This window comes from Eimeria tenella, genomic scaffold, assembly GCF_000499545.2.
Source record: "Eimeria tenella Houghton genomic scaffold, Eth_scaff1, whole genome shotgun sequence".
Lineage (NCBI taxonomy): Eukaryota > Apicomplexa > Conoidasida > Eucoccidiorida > Eimeriidae > Eimeria > Eimeria tenella.
The window spans coordinates 245,458-267,320 of record NW_013541457.1 but is presented as its reverse complement, the minus strand read 5'-3'; the positions used below and the strand labels follow the sequence as shown (position 1 = coordinate 267,320).

Sequence of the window (21,863 nt, the reverse complement as noted above, 5' to 3'; positions counted from 1 at the left end):
CATTTAACTGCTAACTTCTTGCTCAACGCTATCCCAGCCATCCACGTTAGTGTTGGATTATTCCGGGTAACATTGCCCTATTGCTTTTCCTCACTGAATGCCATAATACATCTCTCCAACTGATGCGGGGTATTTACCGGGAGCAGGGGCATCTTCATAATGTTGCCAGTCTCACGAACCCTGCTGAACCCGTTTGTTAATACGACATTGGCATGCTACAGAGAACATGAGTGTGCTTTTTCTGCAGAGTTGAGGGTACTCAACTCACATGAGATCTTTCCGATTCTGAAAAGTTCCCTGGGATTCACCAGTACTTTTAATCTGAATATGTTTGATTAATTCTTTTATTCGAGAAATGATTTTTTACCTATGTTATAACTCTCCGTCCCTCGCGCAACGAGGGCTTCAGCCACGGCAAATACCGCTGAGTAGGTATTGCGTTCGTAAATCCCACCACATGTGTCTCTATGCAATGGATTTCGCAAGACCTATACATTCATTTTACATGGTGGGTGCGCGTAGCAAATGCTTATTGTCCCACACCGACTTTGCTAGGTGCTGTACTCTGTCCCCGCTAAACGTTACCAAACCCCCTAAATACATAGAATATAGTAACCTAGAGAGTCAAGAGCTCCTAGATGAGTATCGTCGACTGCTTTCCTACGTAGAATGATATAAGTGACCGGCAATCCTCATGCCGACCTTTTGGCTCTTCCGGGTTGGCCTACGCTCCTTAAAAGTTTTGCATTCTTTGGCAGAAGTTCAACTTGGAAACAAAGACTATTTTTCACTGAAGTGCATAGCATTACCAGGCTGACTGTGCTCCCCATCCTAGCGCTTTGAGGAAAATGCCCGAGGGAGAGCACTGCAAATTACTTGAACTCGTGTTGATGTGAAGAGAGGTATAGGATGGGTAGAAAATTAAATGTGAAGAGCTTGGCAGGTAACAGCATAGGCAACGTGTATGGAGTTCACCAGGAAGGTTGGTCATCTAGCTGCGCACGCGTCACAGGTAAACATCTCTGGATATAAGAATGGAATGATATCTAATTTGTATCTGTTAGTTTTCATTGCATTGAGACTTTTGTTTCAAAGCTTTTCTCACTCTACTTGGCTCCGCTCAGTAGGCACACAGTACACTGGTCTGCCTGGACAAGATGTGTACAAGGTGCAGTCCTATCGCTGTCCGGCAGCTATCTGGATGCACGAAACGCAGTTAATAATAAGTAATCCCAAAGGCCGTTTTTGCTTAAGCAAAGTGAGAGAACAGAGAGAGCCAGCTGAACTGCAGGCGCGTTGTCCTCATGCAATAGACACAATAGTCTGAGCCGCCCGGCCTGCTGAGTAAGCATCAATCTCAGCAATCTCGAGCAGAAGTGGAAGAGCAACTGCACGTACAAATTGTCTGCTGCAAAAAACCCGATTACTATATTCACATAAAATGTGTATGTGTCGCAATATTTAGTCTGGGGAGCACCTCGATGACGACAGCTGTATGTGTCCCCAGCCAGCTTTCATTGGAGAGTCCTCACCGCCGCTGTGGCGGGACGCTGAGTTTCGTAGCGATCTTGTGCTCGCTTGTCGTGTCCTTCGCCACAAATCAAAGACATGACTTATTCTGCATGTTTTGTTGCTCAACTTAAAGTGATTTTTTGTTCTGGAAAGGATAAAAAGTTGCCAGAAGGCGTTGAACTGCCTGCGTTGTGCAGGCCCGGTCGTCAGCGCCCACTCTTCTACGGTGCTTCTGCACAAAATTCCTCTCAAACACAGCGTCCTGTGAGGGTGATATCTCTGCTAAGTGTATTTTGGTATTTTTGAACCTTGTGGACACCATGGAGATGCCCGTGATGAGGACTCGCACGTCCCTGGCTTGCGCCGACGTTGACCTTGAAACTGCAACTGGCAAGGCATACGCTCATACTGAAGACAAGAGCAAGACTCCCGTAGAATATCTGAAGAAGGTGAGCACAACAGTCATATTTTGATCTGCAGAAGGCTTCCAAAGCCCTACAGCCTTGATGCTAAATCCTTCTTGGTCCAAGGCCTCGTGGTCTCGGGACTGGCCTAGACCAACAGTGGATCCGAATTAGGCATGACCCTGCTTGCTACGCTTGCTACCTTTGTACACAGAAACTGCTGTGCATACGTGGTGTACTTGTCTTAACAGGCTAGCCGCATGTGGATGGCGCTCGCGGCCCTGTTGCTCATAATGTTCTTTTGCTTGTCTTCTTCAACCTTCAACCATTCGGCAAATACTCCGCAGCAGCCCCTACTACCAAGTTCTTCAGCGGAAAAATTTGTAGGGACCGGGGGTTCAGATCCGCTCTTCGCTTTCCACCGACCTAACGTGTTGGGCCATTCCCACTACTCACTGGGGGAACCTCACCACTCACCTGGCAAACACCACTTCCCGCAGCACCATGTGACCGAAGACAGTGCACAGCAGAATGCTGTCGTCCATGAGGGCCATGAGGGGGGACAAAGTTACGGGGAGTCGCTGGAGGGTGAACACGAAGCGGAGGATACCCATGATTATGCCGAGGAGGAGGAAGAAGAAGAGTTGCACGCAGATGACTACCTTGCGGATATTCATCCGGAATATGTCCACCATGATGGGCTTGATGATATGAAGCAACATCCAGACGAACCGGAGTACATCGACATCTGGGTAGGCCACCTGCAAAACAGCTCATTTGAGAAGGTATCTGTCACTAGTGCTTAATCCATTTTGTGTTTCAGTTTGACTTTTTTTTTGAAGTTGCCCACTGATTGCATCATGAGTGGCACTCCTCGCAAGCCCCATTACTGTGCCCGTGGAAAAAATTTCCTGGGCATGCGCAGGATGGAGTTTCGCACGAAGACCTCCATCTATCCGATGGTATTCCTGGGCTGAAGACCCCTCTCTTCCGCTTGCCGTTTGTAGATGGGCAGCACAACGACACGCACGTCATCGGCGTGCACGCAAAGAAGGTGTACTTACCGCGTTTCCTATCAGTTAACGGTGGTAAGAGGCTTCAGAGTGTTTCAGGCACCTACAAAATGTATATGATCAAGGACGGGAGGCCGAAGCCACACTTGAACCACGGCAGACTTATTTGGCAAAAGGTGAGCAGATGCTTGGATGACGTAGCGCAGCACCATTAGAAACACGCACATACGGACCTGTAATCAGGACGAAACAGATATAGAGGCATAGAGGCACACACAAATATACACAAATAGCGTGATCAGTGGTTGAATTTCTTATCAGCGACTTTCAAGGTGTTTACCTGCTGGGTTGTTTCCCACAATTTGTCGTTCATTTAAGACTCATCTCATTGTTGCATGCATCACTTTAATGTGTGCTTTTCGTCCTTCTGCACTAATATGCATCAGGAGGGACAAATGTCTTCGACATTCTTGTACTACGATCACATGCATCATACGTGGATATTCAACGAACACTTAGACCTCGTGCACCCTCGACCCTTGGCCTTCCTTGCTCACGGAGCCATTCTTCCCATTAGAAAAACAAATGATCACACATTTAGAAAGTATGGAGCACCAAAGAGCGTTCATTGGATCGTTAGAGACGCAGCTAGTGGGGGTTCCCGACCAGATGGGACAATCAAAGTTGAAGGTGAGCTTGGACTGTTCTTGCTGAATTCGCTCATGAAAAGTGTGTGAATACTTGATGGGCTACAGACAATAACACAGGCACCATGCCGCATGTGTACTGTTTCTTGGTGACTAAGCCAGTCATAATGATGCTGACTTTGCAAACTATAAATGCTGTGCAAAAGTGTATTGTGTGCCTCTGTCTCTCAGCTGACCCGAAACGCAGCGGTGATGAGCACCTGCAGGCTCTCCTACTGCAAAAGGTCTACCATGCCCCTGAAGATGGAACTACTGAAAGCGAAGGAGATATTGATGACTTCGAGCTATTTAACGAAGAACATGAGGAGGAAGAACAGGATGAGGAGGAATTGGCAGTCGATGATCATGGAGAGCCCGTCGTCCTTCCTCTGGGGGCTCGAAGTTTCCAACAATTCATCACTCATGTGAAGACTAATGTCTACCACACATTTGACACGTTGCACGCACGCTATGACCACAGAGAGATACTGAAGGATCCAGTTTCTTTCGTCGAGACCAACCCTCACCCAGACATGGTAGGCCCTGAGAGACTGGATGGTTACTCTCACGGCGTTGTCCCGCATCCTCTGAGGACGTCTGCACACGATGCAGATGGGCACTGAGCTCTTCGCTAGGGAAACTAGTTATCCGAAGGGACTCACTAGACGCGTTTCAGGCGCTTTGGCACTCGCTCTACTTCAGCCAGTAGTAATTCAGGGAATACCCCACAAAATGTGAATTTGTTTTGCTTTTATTTTGGGTTCCGAGGGTGCATCCTGAACTGGAATTGTATGTTCTAAGTTTTCGTGCTGACGGGCATATATGCAAGGTAAAATCTAGCACGTAACGCACTTCACGGAGATTGACTGGCGGACTTAAGAGGAGCCGTTGCCTATGCGCAGGATGAACCACTGCAAGCGAATTACGCTAGAGTTTTAAAGTCACCCACCTATACATGTAGCTAACAGGCTTGAATAACCTTGGCGAGACTCATGTTAGCCTTCAACCGCCTGGTAGCTACAGGTAAAACGAATAGCCTCTCTGGTTTTGTTGAGGTGCGCTTGATATCGCTGGCAAGGTAGTGCCAGCTCATGCGAATCAACAATAAAATCTCAGCTTACTAAGAGTGCAACAGCAGCAGCAGGTCCACGAAGCAGGCCTTCTCGTTCGTGATTTCTAATCAGCCTTTATGAGCAGGCATGCAGGCGGTATACAGCTTTATTGCTCTTGCACTTCTTTACAAGATGAGCGAGCCAATACCAATGAGTTGACCATCCCCAGGAGTTTGTGGAGTGCTGCTTCGTACGATAGAGGAAGGCAAGGAGACAGAGGCTCAATCCCTTGGTTGCCGTGCACCGTCGTGCGTAAAATATCGGGCGTCTTCTGCAGTTCCTGCGGGCTTTGTTTGATTCGACGCTGTCTAGGAAGCCCAGAATTTTTCCTTGGAAACTTGAATTCTCTAGGTGCCCGTTCAACATGCTGCTCCGTGGGATAACTCTTGCTCTCCAAGGGAGCAGGCAGTGAGCTCCCTTGGAGGAGACCTTGTTGACGTTGCTGTAGCAGCTGGTGCTTCATTAACTCATGTTGCTGCAGCACCAGCCTTTGTAGGGAAACCTGAGGCTCCCCCTGCTGCATAACAGGATGAATCATAGGAGTTGGTTCTTTAAAGAATCCCCCCATGACCCAAGGAACCCCAGGATGTGCCGCTCCTTTTACGCCTGTTGCTGGCCCAGAGGAGATGCAGTAACTGTTTGGCAACCATCCCCTATCCACTGGGTGATATGAGGAAAGTGTAAGGGGTGGGACCCTTGGAGTGGGAAGAAGAGGTGGGCCCCCTGGTGAGGATCTTGGCAGGGGCAAGAGAGGCCCACCACTGGCGCGAACCTCCCATTGAGCCGCACGTGTCCCAGGGCAGCCAGGCGGCTGGTGCTTGTGAAGATGCTCCCAAGGGCTTCGCCGATATTGAAGGCTTTCTTCTTGCGGAGGAAGCGGCGGTGGGGGAGGTGGTACGCTAGAAACATCGGGCTCTGAGGTCCTCGGGGCGCAGGGAGCTGGCGCTGAAGAGAAGACTGAATGCAGGTGGGCGACTACTTTCACACCTTTTGGAGCAGAAATGGCAGAGGGAGGTGAGCATTGTACAGGTGACAACAATTCATCTGCACACCGCGCTGGGTGCTGCTGCAGCATGAATTGAAGGTCCTCGAATGACGATGTTAGCAAAAGCGCTTGCCTCCTTAGACCAAGCAAAGCAACCGGCGTGTATCTGCAATTTCCCAAGGACGCCTTTAATCTCATTGCTACAGCAGCGGCATTTAAGGGGGCCGAATGGGATCGAGGCCTGCTTTTTATGAGTGTGTGCTGAAACCTGGGTTCATTTTCTAGTAGAGTCGACGGGTACTTCCAGAGTATTCCCGCTGTCTGCACTCGCGGAGGAGCCCTTTGGCTGGCAGCCGATGAAGAATTTTTGCGGTGTTGGTGTTCGTCTAGACGCATGAAGGGGAGAAGAGTATGCGGATAGTTCTCGTCTTGGTTGCGCTGGGACTCCACTGTATGACGTTGAGGCTCTCGAGAGGTAGAGGCGTCCGATGCAGTTACTCTCGCTGCTCCCGCGCTTCCATCTTTTGACGTTGTTGTTCTTGTTGCTGTTTCTGCTGCTTTTTCTGACGCTTCTCCAGTGGATTCGACATGGGGGTGCGGCCCAGTACCAGTTAATGATAGCAGAGCGGAGCTCCTTGAGACTGTAGGCAAGGCCCTTGGAACAAAGGGTGCGGCATTGGGGTTAAGGGACTTCGTTCTGTAGAGGACGCACAATGAGATAAGAAGAGTCAGAAGCCCACCGAAGAATCACGGCCTGTTAGGAGGGCAGAAGATAAGCTTACTTAAAATAGGTTCCCTGGCCGCAGTAGGACTCCCCATACACTGTCCGATCCTCTCCGCTGAAAAAAACGCATCTTAAGCACATGCACTCGGAAGCTATACAGATCCACAAGGCAGTGTAGTGCCTACCTTCAGCAGCTTCATGCCTACATGCTAGGATGTAGTCGAAGCAGAGAAGGGTCTTTTTGGGTTTGGGAGTTGTCCTGCCTCGACTTCGGGAAGCGCTCGAAGGCGTCTCCACAGACAGACACGACCTAAAATGTAAATGACAAAGCGTTTGAGCATCTTGCTAATGCTGGCTCCTGGCATGCGAGCTGCTTTCGGAGGAGGAAACTCCTTCATCAATATCTGCAGGCCTCCGAAAAGAATTTGTGGTTTTCAAGTACGTCATGCCATCAACCTCATGGAGATCGTGCTGGTTTGCTGCTTACGGCAATCGTAGCTTCTGAGGGAACAGTTGTCTCAGTATGCGAGCAGCACTCAATATCCCATCCGATCCCAGGACCCTTATCTCTAGCGAGAAGCAAGAACCGACGGAAGGAGGAGATCAGGGCGTGCCTTTCTTTGACTCCATCCTCCTGTAAGGCACATCAGCAATAAAAAGTGTTTTCAATGCTCATTAGAAAACAGAAAGTCTGCACAGCACCAATATATAGTTCTGGGTGTGTTTTGGAGCAATCAGTCAGCGTGTTGGTGAAGAATATTGGCGCATGAAAATTTCGTCGGGCCATTGGAGTTTGAAGACGGTGTGGAAACTAGAGGCTACGGACGTGGTTCGCTATGTGTACTATCCAGCTGCAGGCGAGCGCTGTAGGCCATGGTAGAGCTGGGTCGACATATCCCCAACAGCGCCAGTGACAGCAAAAGTCCTCTTGACGCGCTTCGCCCTCTGCAGATCTATTACTTCTGTGTGATTCCTTCTTGGGTTCTGCAGCTGTTGCTTCTTGCATGAGAGGCGCAGATTTCACTTCGTGAGAGAAGCTGCAGAAAGCACTTCAGATCTAATAGCTCAACTAAGACGGCTCTGCCACGCTATTCAAGAGTGACCAGGACCCATGAAACTAGTTAAGATTTCAGCACAATGCGAGCCTCTTTTTCAGGGTCACCTCATGTATGCGTGTTTCAGAACCCACCAACTCTGGCTTAAGGCAAAGAGAGGCAGAGTTTCCAGGAAATCTGCAAATTGACTGTTGTAGCGTGACTCCTTCACCGCAGTGCAGAGACAGTCGTAGAGCCGGCCTACCAACAGCGGAGACACAACTGCCCCAGCATCCGCAGTGCTCGGGGGTAAGCTAAGAGCTTCGGTGCGGCTTTTTCTCTCTCTGTGTGTTTAGTGTCATTCCAGTTCAGAGCAAAGAGAAACTGCATTTTTTATGCCCATGAAAGCGCTAGTGACGGCTCATATCCAGGAGCGTCTCTGGTACGTTAGACAGCCCCTGGATACCCCTTCGACGATCTTCATGGGCCTTTACGAGACAGAGAAACGAGATGAGATATACACGGTGCGCCACAAGAAACTAACTTGTATCGAAATCAAACGCCCCAAAGATACGCAGAACGTCGTGCGCGATTTGGTTTTCTAGAGGGGCGTGGGGTCCAGCGGGAAAGCAGATGAGGGTCCCGCAGCATGATATCAGCCTAACGGTGCAGCCTGTTTCACTTAGAGGCGTTTTTTCCTGGCTAGGGCTAGCAACAACTGAAGATGCTGCACATTCTTGGAGCAGCGCCTTTGCCAGCTTGCAGCCGCTAGTGGCTCCCTCTGACACGCTCCAGCAGTTCGTCGTTCCCCACTTCGTGAAGAAGCAAACTGTTGAGGCCGATAGGCAGACTTGCAGCTGGTGACCCTCAGGTTCCGCATTGGTGTGCATGCGCACATGAAGCCTAGGGCGCCTGTGGCTCCTTCTGACTAGTGGGAGGTACAACACGGCCTTCCTCGGTTCAAGGCCAAGTGACGGTCTTTCCATGGTTCCTGGGTGCAACTCTACTGTGACAAGTAGCCCTCCGACAAGCAAACTCTCCAAAAAGCCTAGAACCTCATTTCGAGGACGAGCGTGGCCTCCAAAACTTGTCGGGGCACCTGCCACTTGGCAAGAGTTTTCCAGGATGTCCGCTACATTTGCATTTATGTGCGTTTCCTTCCTACCCGTTTCAAAGGACGTAAACTCGGAGGTGGAAGCTCCGGACTCCAGATAACTAGGTGGAGGAGCCCGTGAGGGCACCTTGACGGATTGGAGCATTACGAACCCTCCAGATTCTCTACCTCAAAATCTTGAGTTTACGTCCTAACAAACAAAGCTTATGACTACTGCCCTAGTGAACTCAGCTGTTCGATATCTTTCGGTGCTTTTTGCAGATCACAGTGTAGTTCGTGCTACTAGGTGCCTTGTTTGTCGCTGTCATTCCTAACTACACAATAGGATAACGCACAGCGACGTCATGCTCTGGGTAGAGATCTAGCGAGATGTCCCAACAGCTACCAGATAAGCGTTGAATATTAAGTCTGACGGGCTAGAAGGGCAACGGCATCGCCTCCCTCACACCTGGCGGCCGACCCGCTGAGTGATACCTTCGCCGATACACGAATGTCCAGCGAAAAGGCTACTATCATTTGCCTTTAAAAGCTGTTTGGCCTAGGTCTCAATACGATAGGCGTAATTCATGGGATAAACAAGAACTAGGAAGGAAGCGACAGCGAATGGCCAGACCGCTTCTGCTTGCACCCCTCCTACGTGGCCCCAGTAGCTGCTTGGTGAGATCTGCCGTTTAATCCGGCCCATTCTCTGTTGATGACGTCAAAACGAGCAAAATTTGCTTGTAAATGGGGAATTGAGAAGAGTTTAGTGTTGCGACTTGTTTGGAAAGCCTGTTTTTATCGTAATGCTGCCTTCTCTGTTCCTGAGCTAAACCTCACGCGGTGCGCTGTGTGACTCGGCTGCACAACATTACGAGCACGAAGCGATTGACGCGGAGTATTCACACTGCTTCGAAACTGTTGAAAACAAATAAAGAAAAATTTAAACTTGAGTTCTATGCATAATTCATTAACAAAACTTGTTAACTGTACATCAACAGTACAACGCGCCGCGTTCACCCCTTCCCACCACCCATCTTCACATGCTCGAAGCCACCGAAAAGCTGGGTGACCTCTACTACCTGAAACGCAGCAGACCCACCAAATGAGTTACGTAGTGTGAATGAAATTTAGAACGGAAATTTCTCAAGAGTCGAAAATGCCTGCTTCAAAGCTGAAGAGCTCAACGTCCGGCCTCAAACCCCTTCCATGCAAATCTACGAGCAGCTGTGGGTTCGTCTACCCCCACCTGTCAGCAAAGATCCCCAAGTTTTTCATTTGGTGCTGTAGAACCTTCAACTTTTCAGCTTCCGCATTCCTCCTGTAGTAGACGTCGCAGTGCCAGGCATGCAAACAGCCCTCTGCGCACAGCCGGGAGCCTGCAGGAGATCCACCGCGAGCAATTCTGTACACGGTAACGAACGGCAAAATGCGTCGTTTCGCTTGCTTTTACGTAGAGAACCTACATGTGAAGGGGACAATTCTTGCAAAAAACACAGATAGACTATTTCTACGGACGAGCTACCACGTGTTTCACATCTGTGGCGCACCTGAATTCACAGAAAGCATCTTCTACACGTAGCCTGTACTTTCCCAGCCCTGCTACGGCCCCAAAAGTACATATCCAGCATATTCACCTACTTCGAACTACTTGAAACCTAACGCCGAAATCTATTACCCGAATCCAAACATGGACTCGCTTTGTACATACCGAAACTCGCTTTGTACATATCGAACTGAATACAATTTTGTAATGCTCACCGGCGCAGTGTCTGCATACATCTGCTGCTGCTGCAAGTCTCCGTTCAACTCTGTTAAGCTTCTGGTAAAGCCGCATGCAAACGAGACCCGGGCTGCTGCTGCAATCTTTGCAGACAGGGGGAGGCACTAAGACCACTTCTCTCTTGGTTAAGTCTGTCGTCTTTCTTCTCCCCTCGCTAATTTTCGGCAGCTTGTGATGATCAGGCTCATCTTGTTCTGCGTCGTCGCTACTACTGCTGCTGCTGAAACCCTTTTGCAGCAGCTGCCGAATAAGGTTACTTCGGGTAGATACCTCCTCGATTTCCGCAAAGGACCGCCCGACTTTCCTTCGCTTATTTTCTACAGGACTAACGATGTCTTTGTATGTTGGGGACAAGCAAGTAGGCCCAAGCAGCCTGCATCTGCTGCCACAAAACAAACAAGAAGCTCCTGCAAAGAAGCGCTGCAACACCAACCTCTCCCTTGTTGAGCCACCTGCTGTTAGTGACCGTATACCAAGTTGCTGCAACAACGATTGCTGCTGGTGTCGCTGCTGTTGCTGCTGTGGTAGAGCGGCTGCTCGGCAAATACTTAACGCGGCGAGCCGCTGTGCTGGCTTCGACATGTCCCTAAACCATTGCAGCAGGTCTACTGACGCTGGGGGGGGCAAAAGAGAAAAAAGCCTATCAATTGCGGGTATAATTTGCTTCGTGATATAGTAACGGTAATGCAGGTATGAGACTGGATGCTGCTGCTGCTGCTCCTCATGCTGTTCATGCAGATCCTCTTCTGGCTGCAGCAACAGCGAGAGAGGCTTTATAGAGGGTTGCACCCGTCCCCTCAGCAGCGCTTGCACCGCTTTGTAATCCCTCCGACCACCCCAAACATTTTCAGGAGCTGTAGCGCAATCCACAAGCCGCGACGACACTCCTTTGTGCGCCGCCCCAGAGGCACCGAGAGGCACATCTGTGTCTCCTGCTACTTGGGAGAACACAAAGGGAACCCGCATGCCATAAGTTTCGGTGGCACACCCTCCTGTGCTGCCCTGCTGATGCAGCCTTTCATACAGCACTTTGGCTTGGGGAGGAAGTGTCCCTGCAGGGGCGTTTCCCGTCTCGGCGCGATATGTTCCTGTGACAAAAATGTGCACGCGTGTTTTTGCTAGCTCCGGCACGGAAGAAAGCTGCATTTGTGTGAGTACATACATTGAGTGCATAGGTTCATTTGAGAAACATCAAAACGTGCTACCGTAGGCAGGCCCGCCGGCACGTACGAATGCAGGTTGAGCTTATGTGGGTTCACGAGCCTCTTTCAATTCCACCAGTATTCTAAAAAATAAAGGCACGGCTCTACATGCACCAATGACGTCCCCGTGATAAGAACAAAAAGGGTGTAATGCTTATCGGCAGTGCGACGGCAGACTGCCTTGAATATCCTCAGCAAAGCTAAACTGTGCGTATATTCCTAACTGCGAAACATGTACTGTGCATGCAAGCAAGTAGTACAATACATAGAAAGCTAATTCCATTCCATACAGGGGGCAAGTGTATCAGAATATTTCCCGCGCTGTCTTACCGAGTTTGGCCTTTCGGTGGAAAATGAAGTGGCTTATGGGTACTTGGCCTCGTAATATCTTGCTCCACTGCCTGCAAAGCTGGAGAAAGACAACATTCACGCGCGCTACTGACGCCGTGTCTATACACCTTCAATTGCTTGCAATGCAAGGATAGCTACAAGGAGCTATTTGTAAGCCAGCATAAATGAGGTTAAACTCATCCGGGCACAACATCCAATTATTCTGCCCATGCAAATACAGATTGTCAATGATATAATTTATGATTTTCTATCGTGATGTAATTTATAATTTTCTATCACTGTTCTACCTGTTGTTGTAGAACGTACAGGTCTTTATGTGCCTGGACTGCTGAAATAGAGCAACCGGACGCACCAGTTGTTTGACCTTAGAAAGATCTCGGGTTAAAAAGAAAGTGCGCAAACTGTTCTCCAGAAGGGCCGATGTAAGGGGACACTGATCTCTGCGGATGGTCTCCACGCCCTGCATACCACATTGCGGACGAGAAGTTAATGATCACAGCTCGAATCAAGCTAGCTAACTGCCTGAAAGAGAAGGAAGTAGGGCAGCTAACATAAAGCAGGTGCAGGCAGGAGAAAATGCAAAACGGGGTTTCTATGTCAGAAAATTTACTTTTGCATCAAACGTAGGCGGTCCAGAAGGTGACAGATAGGCATTCCCGACATACCTTTTCTTCGTGACCAAACAGCATGGCAAAAACACCTGAGCTCTCCATGCGCAGGATCACAGAGGTGTAAACTATCCAACGAAAAAGGTCTTTGCAGATCCCTTTTTAACTAAAGTCACTCCTTGTGTTCTGATAAAACGCCCAAACGAATCCATGTACGCATTCACCGGCGCGCCCATTTCAGTAAGGTGATGCGCCGAGTCACATGCACGTAAGTGCCGCTCTTTGAGTTTTGCAACTCTAAACAAACACGTTCTTACAGATCCCAGTGAAAAAGAAACCGCCATAGCAAAGATGCAACCATAATCCCGCTTATAGTCTGAAGATCAGATCACAAATTGCTGCAGCTGACGTTGGGTTTGCATCCCTAGAGGGAATACCTTTTCAAGCTGCAACGTAATTGGTGCTGGATTGCTCCTCGTGACGGCGTCGGCAATCTCCTTGCCAATAGCAAATGCAGCCTCGAGAGATCTTCCCTTTAATAAAACAAATATCGAGTCCGTGTCCCCATACAGTACGCGGGCTTTCCACCTGTACCAAAGCACAGTTGGAGAAAGACGCGCGGGCTACTATGTGCTCACCGCAAAACATAGAATACTAGTCATCTTCTCGCAAGGGAAGGGCAATACTGCTAATCAAGCCACACAGGCTGCCCAAGCGCATGCTTCGTTCGTTCTTGACCTCCGCGTGCGTTTTCTTGAAGTTTCCTTACTTCTGGGTTTGCTCTATGAGCTGCATTGCGCGAATCAAAGTGGCGCGTGCCGTTTCAACAATCGCGTCAGCGACGTCTGCGCAAGGCATTCTGCCGCTGACGTTTGCGTTAGTGTAGCTGTACAGGCCAGCAGGACAGTCAATGTCAAACACTGAACAGGTGGATTGTGAAGCCAGCCTCTGTGGAACTAAATTCAGGAAATGAGTAAGCCGTGTGTGTGTGTGTGTGTGTGTGTGTGTGTGTGTGTGTGAATGCACGCATTCATAGGCTTTAAATTGCGCTGCAACGGTGCATGCATTCATAGGCTTTAAATTGCGCTGCAACGGTGCATACATATCCATGCCAGATTCGTGTGCGTGTGGTGCATGTTTTGGTTCACAATCACACTTAGTGCAAGCTGTATCGGCAAAATAAGCTACTGAAGCTACTGTTACCCGTAAGTAACGTTGGCTATCATCTTGAGGCCAAACTGACGGTAGTCAAGTTTTCTCAAGAGCGCCTGATCAGCATAGCCTTCACCTGAGTGTATACAGTTCTTCCCACAAGCATAGCATCCCTCTCGATGCTCTCGAAGCTTTCTAGAGGGCGAAAGCGCTATATGAGCAGTTTCTTCGTGCGTCCTACCCTTAAATGCATCTTAACTTCATAAAACGTAAAAGGGCTGTGCACCTCCAACGGTGTGTGGATCATGAGGAACGGAGCATATTCATAAAAGTGCCCTTCCCTTTAAAACACACCATCTTACGACAGGCGAAGTGTACGCACATCGCAAAGTGTGCATGCTTGTTACCTTGGTAACGTTTCGCTGCTTGCTTGACCATTAGACGTGTCTGTAGGATATCGTTTAATAGGGCCGGCAATATGCCCTATTTTGCACAAACACAAAGGAAGCCATGAACAATTTAAAATATGAAAAGCTCAAACGACCTTGTGGACCAACCGCCGCATGGCATCCTGCAAACATTACCTGGAGTCAGCCCTACTATAGCTAAACCTTAATAAAACAGTTATGTCTCGGCGTAGTCTCCTAACACCAAGGTTACTTGCCGAGAGGAAAACGCAACCAGGAAGAGCTAAATGCGCCTCACCTGGCGAACTCGACGTGATACGAAGATACTCCCTCCAGGCAGCACCCGCATTGGTTCTTCTTCAGGGGTTCCCGAGCTAGGCCAAGAAAAGGCTGCGTATTCACAATTACGCAGGCAATAACCTGGAAGAGCGACTGATAAGGGTGGAGAAAAAAGCATGCACAAGAAACTAATTGTGTCAGCTGCCTTAGCATTGGAAAGATGGTGTGTACGCAACACTGGGAAACCGTTGGCTCCAAGAGAAAACTATTTCCTTATTCACGCGTGGTTAAACCTTCAGATTTTACACCTTGTGGCTTACGGCCAGCAGCATTGGCCTCTGCATGCGCCTGAATTACTTGTGCGAAGATTTGGGGTGGTGTATGGACTGTTAGGACACCCAAAGTCTTCATTTCGGACTCCAGGGGGTCCACCTGAAGTCAACCTCTCAAAAAGCTCCCGTTGGATCTGAAAACCTTATGTTGTGTAAGAGGCAGGATCTGAATCGACATAAATGCTTAACGCCAGGTCCCACGACTCAAAATGTAGCTTTTGGTGTTTAAGTTCTCAAAGCTTACCTCGACGGAGCCTAGGCAAGTGGAATAGCAGATGTTGTTGGCGATTACAATGGATGGGTAGAGCGAAAGAAAATCCAAGACTAGAACAGGCGAGAAGTAAAACCCTGAGAGCGGTTCCAAGACCAGCGGCACCCCCACAGTAGCAGGTTGTTCCGTTACCTGCAGAGCACGCGTAAACTCCAGGTCCTAATTAACGTGAGCATTGTAGAAGTAATATGTCAGAAAAGTAAATACCTTGATCAGGTTTCCTTCACAAGGCCCTGGCTTCACTGTCTAGAGCTGAGACCATACTGAAACTAGGTCATGTGGGGCTGTATTTGTGACTCTTGCGTGCCTGCTGCTTGGAAGGAGATACTAGGACGCAGTTCATTCTCTTAGTTGCCCTTAAAAGAATGTTTTCAACCTTGAATTGGCTGCCTCGAGTTAACGCGGAGTGCAGACAACAGCCATACAGTCTAGCAAGCTCGCAAGTGCGCGGCAAAACTTCGCAGCTGTCCATGAGACGAACACATAAACAGACCCTGAAAACGGGAAAGGCGGACACAAGTGAGTACGGTCCCTTCAAGCCAAATGCCCTGCCCTGGACTGAATATACAGCCAGGAATTCTTGGACCTCAGGGACTCCTGTTAAGGTCACCTCTTCATAACATAAGCCAACAGGTCGGCAATCGACTGCAGAGCCCACAATTCGTCCTGCCGCTGCTGACACTGCTGCTGATGTTGCTGGTGCAGTTGCAGAATTTTATTGCGTCTTCTTGTCTGCTGTGCCTGCTTCCACGTGGCGGCAACGACGCTCGGAGGAATAGAAGGCACTATGACGCCCAGTACATCTGCAGCAACTCCGCTCAGGTCGGAGTGCTGTAGCTTCATCTCTTTCTGCATTAGACGCCAGCCTTCAAGCACAAGTCGTCCAGGCACAACAGAAGCTCCTCGCACCCACCGCCGCCTCCGACGCACCTCAGGCTTTTTAGCAGCGCCAGTCTCCTTCGAGCCTCTGGTGGATCCAGCTGCTCTTGGGGCTTCAAAAGCAGCGTGTGCCCCTTGGAACCCACTAGCAGCAGCAGTGGAGAACGGGTCGAACATGCAGACAGAAGACACGTCATCCGCCCTGAGCCAAAAATCACACAGGTATTGTCTTTGTTGCTTATATACACTGCTTCCACAAATGTAAAGTTACCACATTATTTGAGTGTCTGGCTCGTTCAGCATCTGGCTTCCGGCTCTGTGCTTCTCTGATTTCGTATACATCTTATGGGAAAGGTTCTAATGGTTGTTCATGTTTCGTTGGGTCTATGTCTGTGGCTTATGCAGGCCTGTTCGTGTCTTGCGAGCCATTTAATGCTTTGCCAGCCGTCCATGTGCTTGCATGTGAATAAGTCAGGATGGTGGCGGTTTATGGTGTGCTACGTCTCATTGTCACTGCTTGTTGCTGCAGGCATTCCATCGCCTCCTCTCTGAGCATATTGACGTGTTCTTGTCGCACCGTCGGCTGCATCTAGTCCTAAACAATTGGCCAATGCCGAGTGCATCAGCCCGCCTTCCTAGAAACTTCAGACCTCTCCCTCCCTCTTCCCACATCAGCATTAAGGACGGGTCAGCTGCAGCAACTACGCTGCAAAATTGCAATAGCAACTCTCGCTCGCTCGTCACAACGCATCGCCACCACCTCCTATCAACGCAGCTGTCAATACACCCCAATACAAGGTCTTCCCCAGGATTATGTGAAAACCCCACGGAGAAAGGTGGTTGCCAAGAACTTCCTGTAGAGCCTACGGGGTCATATATGATAACACCGTTGACGTCAGAGTAGGACAGTTCTTTTTGCTGCTGCTGTAATCTCGCAACAGAAAGCTGCAACCTTTCGTCCCTTAAAACAAAGCAGACAGCCAGCACTGAACATGTCGACGGGTTAGGCGTTGCTGCTGCTGCAGCTGCCTCTGTAGCTGTTGCAACAGGGCACTCTGTGATGACCTCCAAAGCTATGAGCGACCCATAGCTTGCTGCTTGATGCCCTTGGACGCTCCTGCCGGCATTTCTGACATCCCTTGGCCCTTCCGCTCGCTGTTCACTCAGGCCCTTCTTTGCCCTTAGCACTTCAGAGGCCACGCTTACTTGTGAGGATTGCTCGTTCTGGCTGCTACTGCCGCTGCTTTGAGACGTAATAGCAACGGCAGACGAGTCCATCTGCTGCGGTAGTGGGGCTACATAGCTCACAATCCTGCCGTGATTGTCCAGCCGAGTTGCCATCCGCGCCTTTGGTCTGTTTCGGTCACTGTCACTGTTGTTGTTGCCGCTGTTTCGAGACTTTCCTTGACAAGAGCTCCCTGCGTCTGAAGGTTTGGGATCTTTGGGCTGCTGGCGTATTGGAAGCAGCTCTATCGTCTCCCTCGATTGCTGCTGCTGCTGCTGCAGTTCTAATAGTTGTTTGCCATCACAGCACTTTTCGTTCACGTGATGTAAAGCGGCTCCGTGTTTCGTCTGGGCACTACTGCTCTGTTGCTGATGCTGTTGCAGCAGCTGCTGCTGCAACAGTTGCTGCTGCAGTCGCTTTTGTACAGTCCTCTGCCATTTGCGCCTGACCCTTAGAGGACAGCTCGCGTACACCTGGGCTACATCTGGAGGTGGCCTGAAGTAAACGAAACAGCACCTGTTGCTCTGCTGCTGACGTCGCTTCTGCAGCTCATACCGACGAGGCTTCTGCAGTCGCTGTTGCTGGTGAAGAAAGCGCAAGAGCTCAGTTTGGTATTCCGCCCTTTCAAAGACCAATGACTCTCCATCTGTTGTAGTTGCGTTCGTCGTAATCGTTTTCGCTATTTCAACGCATGCGCACATTGGCGCAGTCAAGCCACCCTGCTGTTGCTGTAGCCGGCCTCCTGGCGTCGCTTTCAGTGGATTAATTGCTGAAGGTACGTCGCGCGGGTTACTGTAGAACGGGTATATTTCTTCCTCCTGATCTGCTGCTTCTAGTGCTGTGACCTCAGAGCCCGGCCGTTCGGTTCCTGCATCTGGAGTTGGAGAGATTGTGATTATAGGATCATTCGATTCGGAAGCAGCATTATCCTTCCTGTCCCCCACTGGTGAACGAATTTTTGATGGTCCGTACTGGTCGCTGTTACTGCTACTGTTGCTGCTGTGGTCGTCATTCTTTCTGGAGGGTCCGTCGTCTTTCTTCTGAACGTCTCTTGCAGCGCCACTTTTTCCCGTTCTTGCTGCAGCCACTGTTGCTCGAGCTGCCTGCAGGGAATTTCCTTGGAACCTTGGTGCGCTTTTCATAGGCTGTGTCGGAGACAGGTCCTCACAAGACGACCGAGGCCCCAGCTTCACTGTTGGAGTGTACGATGAGCTGCTGCTTGTGGGCTCAGACCCATCAGCTGCCACCGCTGATACACGAGTCACAAACGTCGTTGATGGCACTGGGGAAGCTGCCACCTGTGCTTGTGCTGCCGTTGCCGTTGCTTTTGACCCTGCACTGTGTCCAGCAGAGGCATATTGTGCATGACGGGCCCAAAGACTTCTACCCAAATGGCTGCTTCGAGCTGCTGAAGAGGTAGCAACAGCGGCCGCTGCAGATATGCAGCTGCTGCTGCAGGAACGATGCGGCCTGCCAACTCCCTCAGCTGGGACCTTCCGTGCCTCGCATGCTTGCAGTGAATCCTCAAAGTCCGAAGAGCAGCGTTTGCGTTCGCTAGACAGCTCACAGCTAGAGCATTCGTTTCGTTTGCCGCTTCTGCTTGTCCACTGCCCAGATCTGTTGTCTGCACACATTCTGGGAGACGTCTCTCGTCTCCTGCGTGGCGACGGAGATGCATCCTGCGAGTTTTTCATTCGCCTTCGAGAGTCATTGTCGCTGAGACTACTGCAGTCCGCATTGCTGCCCCCAGAGAATGCACGATCCTCTTCCGCAACTGGATCACGGACCCTTCTGGAGCCCGGCTGCTCATCGAAGGCGCCCCCAAGAGATTCTGCGTCTGCATGTGGGCCAACGGACCCCTGAGAGGCTAACAATGCAGCGAACGCTTCGTCTCCAATGTTCTGAAAACAAAAATGGGCGAAGCGCATTAACAACACACTGCAGCTGCTGCTACCTTTGGCGTCATTGCTGCTGCTGCTGCACTCAGTTTCGTCGCTCTCGCTCACTGCAATATCCAGGAAGCTTTCACTAGTAGGAAGAATCGCCTCTGATGCGGGTTGCAGACCAACAGAGGCTTTCTGGGAAGGAGGCAGGCCCTCAATAAGATACTGTGGAACATTCGTGGAAATCTGGCTACTGCAGAGCCCTCGAAGAGACTCGTGCTGTCTCTGTGAGAGCCCTGATATACATCGCTCCCTAGTTCCCCAAGATTGCACACAACTTTCTCCAACAGGAGGCCCTTCCGCTGCATATTCCATCGAAGCAGATTCGTCACCCTGCATGTCCGGGTTAGAAGCATCCAAGACCTGGGAGGTCTCCCAGTTCTGAGACAAACAACACCCAACAATAGGTGTGGCGGGCTGCCGCTGCAACTGCTGCTGGTGCTTTGGTTGTGGCATATCACTTTTACCAAAATTCATCTGGACTGGAAATCGCTGCAGCGGCTGCTGTTGTTGCTGCTGCTGCCTCCACGTGTTGATGCGCTGCATAATGTCGCGAAGCGCCATCCTCAACGTCTCTGGAGCAATCGCCCCCTCAGGGTCTCGACCGCCTGCATGGGGTCCCCAATCAGATGCTGACGGGGGCGGCAATCCCAATGCTGATGCCCGTATTGCTTCCTCTCTCCAGTAGTCCGCAACGCTGCCTAGCAGCCGAGCAGCGAAGGCGTTGCTGCTGTGTCTGGTACTGTTGCTGCCTTCGATAATGTCGTTAACACTGAATGCGCTCGCTTGTGAATGTTGCCGCTGCAGTTTTTGCTGCATGCAGGGAAGTTCCCCGTGCGTCTGGTGCTGCTCATGCTTGGGTGCTGCCGTTGCTTCTGCGTCTGCTCTTTCAGCAGCTACAATAGGGTTCAGGATCTGTTCTGCCCTTGCGTCCGCTTCTATCATGCACTTGCTGCGTCGGGGTGCCTTAAGAAATCCAAGGCCCTGAGGGCCTTTCGGTGGGATCGCCTTCATTAGAAGCTCGCACAAGCCTGAAATTGAATCAAAATTTCTGGTATTATCGCCGCAGCCACTGCTTTTGCTGCTGCAATCGATAGCACCATCTGTGTCCGAGGATCCCGACGTTGCTGCTGTTGGTTTCGCCGTATTTGTGAGCTCCAACTGCTGCATTTGGTGCAATAGTTTACCCCACCCCAAAGCATCTAGGGTCTTTGGGGCTCCTATGCCCAGCATTTCCAGCTCTCGGGATACAAGTCCACCACAAACGTTCCGACAGATATTTGGAGCCTCATCTTGCTGTATCTCTTTGGTTACACCTGACAGAATATGGTGTGGGCCGAGGGAAGGGGCCCTCAGAGGGCCAAATTGTGGGTTACCCTGAGAATGCACCTTAATTCCTGCTGCATCTAACGGATGCAGAGGTACAGGAGCCCTGTACAAGGGCTTCCAGACGAAGACAGGAGACATCCCTCTTAAATGGAGATCTGCCAAAACCTGGGTCTGTACAGAAGCGAAAAAGCGATGGAGAACAGCAAAGAGTGAATGTTACTCTCTGGCAGTGTACTCTCTTTGCTTCAGCTGTCCAAACAAAAGGCATCAAGGTACATTCGGTCTTGCGTGAACATGTAACAGATGGTACGACGACTCGGGCACAGCAGCAGCAACACAAGCAGATGTGGAGCAGAAGCTCTCTTTGTAACCTAACTGCGTCTTATTCAGTCCCTTCCTGTCTCTCATTTTCTGTCAGAGGCATGCACGGAGCATAAGGATGAATGCAGATAAGTGAACTCGCCTGGAAATTCAAGTGCACTTCAAACGGTTGCAGAGGGGATCCTGTAACTATTCCCTGCAGCAACAGTCCAGCAAGGGGTCCCACCATACTCGGGATCGTTAACGATATCTTTAAAAAAGCATGAAATTCCCTGTGGTATCCGTAGAACGGTAGTCGCTTCACTACCTCTATTTTGTGCACAAGCGGTGGAGGCTCCCCGCTCAGATTTGTCCTCCCACCAGGCCCAAGTCCGTCCCCCACGTAAGATTGTCCACAGCCACCTCCCCTGACAAGGCGTGAACCCCTAGAACTACGAGCCGTGGATGCCATGAGCCGGTCTGCTTGCAGCACCAGACGACGGGCGAAGGCGCGTAGAAAGGAAGGGGCGCCATTTCCATAAGCCTCTGGAGGTACTGGAACATAGAAGTACGGAAAGAGGCCGTGCAAGTTCAGGCAGCAGTGGGGTCCTCCGGGGCCCCAGGGCCCGTATATTCTGATTACCGGTACCCTACTCAAGGGCCTTCCGCACACTTCAGACACCAGAGGATCCATCCCCCTGATGGGGGGGTCCAAAGCAACTTCTATCACTGCCGCTGTCACAGCCATGCCCGGCAGCTCTCCTCGAGGCCAGGAAGCTCTTAACAGCTGGGCGCGTCCTACAGGATAGGCCCCCGGAGGTGTTCGCGCCTCGCGGAGGTCAGAACGCGCATCCATTTTTTCTGACGAAAAGGTCGATCTAACACATTCGAATGGGTGAAGCAAAAGGGCAGGAGCGCTCGCACGCGCTTCTGAACTAAAACAACCCGAGAAATGTTAGAACAATGCTTGCCTCTGGGGAGTCCCTCGACCGGCCATTTACCCGGCAGCGACAGCCTAATTGAAGTGTGGGGTTTACTTGCCATTGGACCACTAGTTCCAGTGGGCGTTCGAGTCACCCTAAAGGGGCTCCTGGAAAAGACAGTATATTCCTAGGCATAGATCACGACTAACTGCAGCATTTCCAGATTTAGTTTAAGCTTTAATTTGAAATGTCTTCAAGGGCTTGCCATGAAATTGACCAGTTCTGCTGCTCGTTAAGGTTTTGCATCTCCTGAGGA

General features: G+C 50.4%; 4 protein-coding genes across 4 annotated transcripts; 1 reads left to right on the top strand and 3 right to left on the bottom strand.

Moving 5' to 3' along the window:
- Positions 1–1,832: 1,832 nt before the first annotated feature.
- ETH_00004775 (uncharacterized protein) lies at positions 1,833–4,238 on the top strand (the record flags this gene model as incomplete). The annotated part of the gene is made up of 5 exons (XM_013372346.1): positions 1,833–1,961; positions 2,168–2,668; positions 2,842–3,105; positions 3,376–3,619; positions 3,808–4,238. The coding sequence occupies 5 exons, from the start codon at positions 1,833–1,835 to the stop codon at positions 4,236–4,238; spliced, it is 1,569 nt and encodes a 522-aa protein (XP_013227800.1).
- A 5,403-nt stretch (positions 4,239–9,641) lies between these two features.
- ETH_00004770 (DNA polymerase zeta catalytic subunit, putative) lies at positions 9,642–13,365 on the bottom strand (the record flags this gene model as incomplete). The annotated part of the gene is made up of 8 exons (XM_013372345.1): positions 9,642–9,645; positions 9,813–9,942; positions 10,325–11,434; positions 11,879–11,957; positions 12,252–12,359; positions 12,510–12,599; positions 12,945–13,095; positions 13,277–13,365. The coding sequence occupies 8 exons, from the start codon at positions 13,363–13,365 to the stop codon at positions 9,642–9,644; spliced, it is 1,761 nt and encodes a 586-aa protein (XP_013227799.1).
- Positions 13,366–13,706: 341 nt separating this feature from the next.
- On the bottom strand, positions 13,707–20,462 carry ETH_00004765 (DNA polymerase, related; the record flags this gene model as incomplete). The annotated part of the gene is made up of 8 exons (XM_013372344.1): positions 13,707–13,795; positions 14,067–14,142; positions 14,365–14,456; positions 14,666–14,777; positions 14,922–15,080; positions 15,256–15,442; positions 15,559–16,029; positions 16,405–20,462. 8 exons carry the CDS (start codon positions 20,460–20,462, stop codon positions 13,707–13,709), a joined length of 5,244 nt encoding a protein of 1,747 aa, XP_013227798.1.
- A 244-nt stretch (positions 20,463–20,706) lies between these two features.
- ETH_00004760 (DNA polymerase, related) lies at positions 20,707–21,480 on the bottom strand (the record flags this gene model as incomplete). Its single annotated transcript, XM_013372343.1, has 1 exon — positions 20,707–21,480. The coding sequence occupies one exon, from the start codon at positions 21,478–21,480 to the stop codon at positions 20,707–20,709; it is 774 nt and encodes a 257-aa protein (XP_013227797.1).
- Between the last annotated feature and the right edge of the window lie 383 nt (positions 21,481–21,863).